Source organism: Hoplias malabaricus, chromosome Y, assembly GCF_029633855.1.
Source record: "Hoplias malabaricus isolate fHopMal1 chromosome Y, fHopMal1.hap1, whole genome shotgun sequence".
NCBI classification, from domain to species: domain Eukaryota; kingdom Metazoa; phylum Chordata; class Actinopteri; order Characiformes; family Erythrinidae; genus Hoplias; species Hoplias malabaricus.
The window spans coordinates 78,063,085-78,071,405 of record NC_089820.1 but is presented as its reverse complement, the minus strand read 5'-3'; the positions used below and the strand labels follow the sequence as shown (position 1 = coordinate 78,071,405).

The 8,321-nt window shown below is 41.5% G+C and overlaps 1 protein-coding gene across 2 annotated transcripts in view; it reads right to left on the bottom strand.

Annotated features, from left to right (window-relative positions):
* Positions 1–4,284: 4,284 nt before the first annotated feature.
* The window catches only part of LOC136679778 (neurocan core protein-like), a 62,309-nt gene continuing 58,272 nt past the window's right edge, over positions 4,285–8,321 (bottom strand). The window contains exon 12 of one of the 2 annotated variants that reach the window (XM_066658450.1): positions 4,285–7,955. In XM_066658450.1, the coding sequence (XP_066514547.1) occupies positions 7,855–7,955 (101 nt within the window). In that variant the 3' untranslated portion in view covers positions 4,285–7,854. The remainder of the gene's footprint in view (positions 7,956–8,321) is intronic. The other variant, XM_066658451.1, reaches the window with a different exon arrangement.

Genomic DNA, 8,321 nt, shown 5'->3' with positions numbered 1-8,321 from the left:
TGTGTCGTTTGGGTTTTAAACATGCAGTTTCAGGCTGAAAGCCTTTTCATGGTAAGCAGCAATATTTAATCAGTGATCATACAAGCGTGCTAAGATAATTTTAGGCTGCCATTCGCTTGAAAGGAATAATGGCAGGAAATAATTAAAGGGGGTGTAAAGGAGAGCAGGTGGGGAGAGAAAGGGAGTTGAACACTAGATGAGAGACGAGAGTGTGTACGTATATATGTAGGAGGCGGATCTTGTGCAAGGGGAGACACAGAGAAGGTATTATGAATCGTATTTCTGTGTGTGTGTGTGTGTGTGTGTGTGTGTGTGTGTGTGTGTGTGCACTCTAAGCCATAATGGAATGGGTTCAGATGTGACTGGATGAGCTGTGGTTGTGACTGAAATACACCCCCCACACACACACAATTGCAGCAGAACAGCCGGCGCTGCGAATGTGAAAATTGCCTTTTTTAGGGAACTGATTGGGGAGGGGAGGGGGGGTGGTGCCTGGAATAGAGCACTTTTCCCCAAGCAGCAAATGAAATAAAGGCCACAATGGAGGGTGACGACTTGAGTAAATTCAACACCATCAAATCACAAAGGCTTTCAATACGGCCTCCTTTATCGAATGAGTCGGAGATGAATAGGTCCCCCTTCAGCCGAGGGGAGAGGATGTAGGACCTGGACTCCGATACCGAACGAACTGCTGCAGGACATACGGTCACGACCCCCCCCACAGTCGAGCAGGAGATTAGACCTGATCACAGCCTCCAGGCCTCATTCATCTATTTCGGAGAGATTTCCTTTTACTTGGTCAGGAATAAATGACCTCGTTCCAGAGACCCGCAGCACTCCTCCTCCTCTGCACAAATCTAATCGAACCGAGTGTCCGGCTAATAAAGGTCCCCAGCAGCATCTGAATAGAAGAACAAGGTGTGTTAGATTAAAGCTGGAGCTCAGGTCCACGGGAGGCCAGATGGGTCTCCAGCAGGAAGAGAGACCTGCCATACAGCATCAAGGTGACTGAATTCAGAATGAAACCACCAGTGCACTTCATTTCAGATTCACTGACCTTCAGTGGAATTGCAGAGACTAGGGCTTCTGTGGGATGTTTTTTTTTTCGATTTGTTAGGACACCTTTCAATGCAGAGGAAAGTCAGAGATTTGGATGTTTTATTTTACACTGAATTTCTTTTATTATTATATTTTGCACACGATTAATGTCTGAATTATTGTTTGGATTTTATTAATTAATTAATTCATTCACACCTGAGGTCACACACATTCATCCATTATCTGTAACCCGTATCCAGTTCAGGGTCACGGTGGGTCCAGAGCCTACCTGGAATCATTGGCCGCAAGGCGGGAATACACCCTGGAGGGGGCGCCAGTCCTTCACAGGGCAACACAGACACACACTCACACATTCACTCTCACACTCACACCTACGGACACTTTTGAGTCGCCAATCCACCTACCAACGTGTGCTTTTGCACCATGGGAGAAAACCGGAGCACCTGGAGGAAACCCCCGCGGACACAGGGAGAACACCACTCACATACATCTGTGGGCAATTTCATACACTCACCCAGTCACTCACACATGTGGAGGACTTCACACTCACATCTGTTAATAATGTCAAAAAGCCAATCCACCTACCAGCATGTGTTTTTGGACTGTGGGAGGAATCTGATGCACACTGCACTCTGAGGAAACTCTGGATCCCCTTCAAGACCCGAAAACACCCCAAATTCCACCCACAATATGTGACAGAGTTGAGAGAATGAAGTTCAACATGTGATTCCTCAGATATGAGAGGCCAGCGAGCACTTCGACTAAAACTGCTCCGAACGGAGCTCCACATAATTCAGGTGAACATTTATTGCTTGCTCATTTACATTTGCCAGTACATAAACATACCTCCATTTGCTGAATTAAAAGGGAAAGGTGAGTGGCCGTAGAGTCCACTCAGATAGAGTGAGGCTAATAATGTTCTCATGGACTCCTAGCCCCTGATGGATATGGCTCTTAAATCATTTCTCACCACAGGAATATCCCAAGATGTGAAATTCCTCATAGATACACAGATAATTATGGAATATTACACAGCACTAAAGTTTTACATTTTTTCTCATAAAGCCACCTGCTTTGTGTCTCCACAGCGATTGAATCCTTTGGCTAGCCCGCGGCGCTGCTTTCACATGAGCGACAGCATCAGAATTTGGGATTAGCAAATGGTGTTGACTGGCGAGCAGCTCCGGAGCGATAGGCCGAGAAGACAGACGCCTGGAGGAGAACAGCTTGGCTCCACTGTGGAGCCACAAGAGGTGACACGGGCCAATTCCGGCCCATTAGCCAATGAGAGGAGAGAGCGGCTGAGCGCTTAGCCACCCGGGAGGACGCTTCCAACTGGGAGAAAATCTGCTCGCAGTAAACACCGTAAATGACAGCTAGACTCAGTGAGCGTCAGGACACAGAAGCTAAGTGATCAGTTTGGAGTTTATGGTGGAGGACGTGGCATCAGGCACGAGGTGGGAACAGTGGAACGCCGCCCTTCTCTAAACATATGTGTCAGTCTCTGGAGATATGCTAACAAATGCTAACAGCTGTTTTCTTTCCAGCTAGACAGTAATATCAGAGTCTTACAGGGGAAACATTTTAACATTTTGTTTTTCCCACAAGTTAACACGGTACTTTCATTAGTTGCCTTATGTGAGCTTGAGACAATGTCTGATTTACAGGTGTGTGCTGTTATGAAGGATTCTATTCAGGGGTTAAATAATTCTGAGACTGCAGTAGTCATTAAAATGACATTTTATGTTGAATTTGGTGAAACCATTTATTTTAGTTGTGTTAAGCTAGTTATTGTTTCTGTTTTATTGATTTATTACAAAGAGCTGTGCATTTGTGAGTAACTTTGGCTAATGCACCTAATTTGCAATTATATATTGCAAATTAGTATACATTATGTATACATTATGTGTATTGGGCTAATTAGCAAGCCAACTGATGTTGTCTGGTCAAAACAGCAGAGCCGGGTGTGTATGCGTGTGTTGTGTTTGGATGAGTAAGTGCGTGTATGTGTGGCTGACCAGGTGGTTGCCCAGGTAGCGCAGCTGAGCGCTGACACCTCATAATAAATCTGGAGAGGCGTCCTTCCAAAGGGACAAAGCCTAATGGAGGGATAATGTACAACAAAACACTCCGGTGTGTTAAAGTCAGCCACAGAGACAAGGGCGTCCTGCAGCGTCCTTCACTCATCTGTCTGTCCATCTGAACAGAGTAAATGCATCTTTAAAATCTATAAACAACCATGAGGATACCTGTAGGACAGCGCACTGTGTGTTCAAAGTCATGCTCGCACACAGCTGTAGTAACAGTGAATGTATTTAACAAACCAAAAGTCTGGAAGTAACACCCATTCTGACTGATCGCTCAGAGACCTTTAAAGGAACACTAGGTAAGATTTGGTATACTTGCTCCTGGACTCCCCTACGGTTGCAAAGTGTAATTCACATTTACAGCACTGTGCTGAACTCAAGGGGGAGGGAGGAATGATGGTTTCCTACCCTCCTCCAAAAGTTTCATAGTGCAGTTTCTGCAGTGCTGAGCACCTAGTAGCAATGATGGAGGCACTACCCTCTCTATTACATGTCAGAAAAGCATCACATTGATTTTGAAGCTCAAATTTTAAGGTAAAAATACTACCTAGTGTTACTTTAAAGGCTCCTACTCAGTGTAAAAAACGATGGCAAAAAGATACTGGTCTGATGCCGGTAGTGTGCTTTAAATAAAACTATGTTTTGTAGCAGTTCTTTCAGACAGAATGACATGAGTTTTTATTTTGCGATGTGCACTACCCCTCCCCATGACTGTGATTGGGCCTTATACACTCTGTGTATTCTGAAATCTCTCCCTAACTGTGTTTCGTCCTACTCACTGACTTGTTTGTTTAGAGTCATCTCCCTGGCTATGACTGGTCCGCTTTGTAGAGTGAGCGTCTAGCTGTCCTCAGGTGTCTGAGTTCTTCTTAAGCAGCTACAAGAATGCATTTTCTGGGGAATAAAAATGGCATTTACTTTTACACTGTTTTGAAAATGGCTAATTCAAAAACTTTCTCCAGTAATTACCCATGAAGTGGACTCTAGGTTAGTGAACAGTACGTAGTTTGATGATCCTCTGTGTAAAGCAGAACTGATATTCTGTATCTTTGCCTGGCCCTGCAAAAACGCATTGTACAAACTCAACTTCATATAAACAGCGTCCGTAAGAAGGTCTCGTAAACAGTGGTGGTACCGATCCAATCAGTTTTATTGTTGGTCTGTTTCCAGCTTAATAAAGAACAAAACACAGCAACGAGAAGTCATAAGAACACCAAAAAGAAGACACATTAATATCTCAATCACCAAATCCATCACGCTCCATACCCACACATGCTGTAACCCAGTCTCTCTCATTGGCTGACACTGCCCCAGATTAGAGAGAAGTCCTCCAAGTGGTCTGCTGAAAAGATTTGATGCAATAGATCCATCACTGAAGATCTCCCAGAAGTTTCTTTAATTAATATATCTGAGGAATGTTACAGAGAGCAAAGCTACTAAGGTCCCAAGTTTAAGTTTTTATATTAATATCTAATCTCATGGAGCTTAACACTGGCCTTTTTAACACTGTGAAGACTTCTTCACAAAGTTGGGCTGGTTGTGACGACATTTTTCTTTTTAAAGTTGTCAAAAAAAGCATAACAACCATGGAAAGTCCACCATGTTTTCCCAAATTTTGGATAGCTCCATTGTTGTAAACAGAGGTGTAAAAAAAGACATTCAGAGGGATCTGATGCAAAAAAAAAATGGGTATTTGGATTTCTTTTCATTGGTGGTGAATATAAATATGTGTTGGAGGTTTATATCTAATGCTGATGGTGATAACATTATTTTAACTTTGAGGGCATATTTAAAAATGGGAAATTTTGTCAGAAAATGCCCTCTAAGACAAGAATCTAATTTAAAAAAGAACATTGATTTAAAATGCTACACCTAAAAAGGCTCAAAAGCAATACGACTGGTAATGGTGCCCCCTTGTGGAGATTTTGTATTAGCCTGCAAAACACAAGTGAGTGAATATGTTAAAAAAAGCAATTTCCAACAGGTGCTTCCCATAATCCTGTGTCTTAGATATAGCAAAGGTAAGAACAGCACTAAAGAAATCACCACATCCAAGTACTTAATACCACAATATTCTCACATGCCACAGAACCACACTGTAGTGCACACCTGTCTGTAACACACAGTCTGTAAAACCGGTTTACACGAAACAGAAACTTCCTTTAGTTTTAATCTCAGCCCTGTGTCTGTGCTTTAAAGCAGCCCTTGATAACAGCCTACATTCATTACTTTTAGTCCAAAACACATCTGAATGCTCTCCTTGAAGAGAGGAACGTCCTGGGAGGAAACTCAATTTAAACCATATTTACACGACTCACTATGAAATACAGCTCAGCCACAACTCACCTTTAAAAATGAATTCAAACAATCTCTGCAAACTGAGAGGTAAATACTACAGCAGCGCATGCTAACATGCTAACATATAGCATCCAGTTCTCTACAGGAATAACTCATCTTTCCCACGCAATTTCTGCTTTATCTGTAGGTTTCATCATACTATTCCTTTAAAGGCTTATTTTTTTTACAAGCCCTTAAGCAAATGCAGTGAATATATTTTTCTTTCTTGAGCTTTTACAACACAGTACATGTGTGTGGATAAACATTTATCAACTCACAATGTCAAAATCCTATAGACATCAGTTAGATGACCAATATTTGACAGATTTTTGACTGATATTTGAAGATTTCAAAACAAATTTTTATTATATTGAATTCAAATTCCTGTTTGTGCCAAAATATCTGTATTTGTAACTATAAATATAATTTGTAAGTTTAATTTTTTCCTCTGTGCCTGAACAGTGAAAATCTGCCCCCTCACCACCTCCGATACGATATTTGTTAGCATGTTAGCCCCTGCTGCTGCAGTACTTTCCTGTTAGCATAGTGTAGCATATGTATTACTTTGTTTAATGCTCTCGTTAATACATTTTGAAGTTATTTATGGGGCAGAGATTTTCTTTCTGTCTTCTGAGGCAGGGACCAGGGATCCACTCAGTTACAAAGTTAGTTTTAAAGAATGAACACCATGTTCCTACAGCCCAGTAGCCTCTTTTACTACAAGCCCAAACCCTCAGACATGTGCAGGGCCAGCCAATCCAACAATCACTTCTCAAATCAAAACTCCATCAATTAATTAAAAATATTAATGAACAAATCTGCAAAGAAATATATGAATTAGTTCCACTACGCTAATCAGACATTCAATAAGAGATAATTTTCAGTCAGAGGTGTTTAATTAATGCTAAGTTTGAGATGGAGAGTGCTAAATAGTTTTACTGACACCAGAAAAGTCTGGATCTCAGTTTATTAAAGTGTTTTTATGTCCCCTCTTTAAAATACTGAAATCTATCATGTCCCTGTATGCGCGCTGTTCAATTTCATTTTTATGGCTCTGAGTCAAAAGCACCTACAGCACCTTGAGAAATGGTTACACCGATAAAGTGTGACATATAAAAGTTTTTACCTCTCATGGAAAAGCTGCTGAGAGATGTGCTGCAGAACACCGACATAAACATGCCAAGGCAGAATTTGTTCAAGACTCTATAATGTTACCATTACTGATACACGTCAGGCCACAACAGGACTAATGTCACATGCTAATTTTGTAGCATTTGAAGTAACATTATACAGAAAGGCGGTGTAAGGCAGCACGTTACCTACATAAAACTTGCAAGACAACTGAAATAAACCTCATATCAAATTTCCTTTAAGGCTGATTAAAAGTTAAGTTAAGATAATTAGTTAAGGCTAATTATCAATAGTGGTACAGTAACATCTACTGTAACGTACTTGTGTCACAGTTATGCTAGTGCTACACGCGAGGTTTCCATGTTATATTTTGTGTAAAAGTGATTACTTTTATGAAAAAATCCCACAACTGCACAACAGCAAACTTTCTATGAGAGTTTAAAACACTTTAATATAGATATAAATTCTGCCATGACGTGTTTATGAAGTCAGTGTTATGAAGCAAGGTTCTCAAAGTGACCATTTATAAACAAACAAAGGGTTAAAACCTTATATTCTTTGCATTAATAAGGATTTTTAAAAGCACGGAGTGGGTGTGGTTTTTTTTGTTGTTGTTTTTTTGGGGTCTGGGCCACAATCGTTAAAGCATTATTGCACTACAAAAAGGATTTACATAACACTAACCAAAGAGATACTCTGCAAGACCTAGGAGAACATTCAGCCACTACAACAAAAATCAATACAAACATTCCTACCAAGGGCGTTCGGAGTGAATAAAACAGCTGCAAACACACAGGTCAAATCAATCAATCAATCAATCAATCACTCAGGAGAACCCGCCCTCCAATCCCAGCCTAGCCGATCACATTAATTAGGTTAATGTCAAGTCTGAATACATTAAACTAGGTTGTATATTAGTGGCAACGTCAGAAGAGTCAGTCTCCCACCTTGGGGAGATAGAAATCCACATTGTGACTAAATCCAAGAGGAAAGGGAGGGAGGAAGGGAGGAATAGAGAGTGGGACAGAGAAAGAGAGGACAATCCAAAACACAAAAGAAAGAACCTCTAAAAAGAGAAAAGAGTGAGGGGAAAAAAGAACACTATCATTTCTGTCCTTGGAGGCCCTTTCGCTCTCCTCTGCTTTGGAATCAGAGCAGAGGAAGTGACATCACGCAGGGGTCTGCAGGGTGTAGGGTTGGGTAGGGGTGGTGGTGGTGGTAGTGGTGAAAACAGGCGGCTCTAGTCCCGCCCTCTGTGGCCACCCCCGTGTTTCCGGTGTCGTCGGAACTCGCGGTGGGATCTGTGGTGTTGCCGACGATAACGGTGGGACCTCCGTGCTGCTGGACGAATTTGAAAGAAATATGGCTTCAGCACTGCATCAGCAAACAATGTAATGCAAATGAAACATATGTACCCTTTTCTTCCATATTTCTACAAACACAATTGCCAAAAATAGGGCACTGATTTAAACCCTATATTTATTAATTCATGCATTCATTCATTGCCTGTAACCACTTATTCAGTTCAGGGTCGCGGTGAGTCCGGAGCCTACCTGGAATCACTGGGCGCAAGGCAAGAACACATCCTGAAGGGGGCGCCAGTCCTTCACTCATTCATCCTATATATATTTTTGAAAATTACATTTTTTTGTTCAATTAATAATGTTCAATATAATTAGGATTCAAAACGTTCCCAGTAAGGGGTGG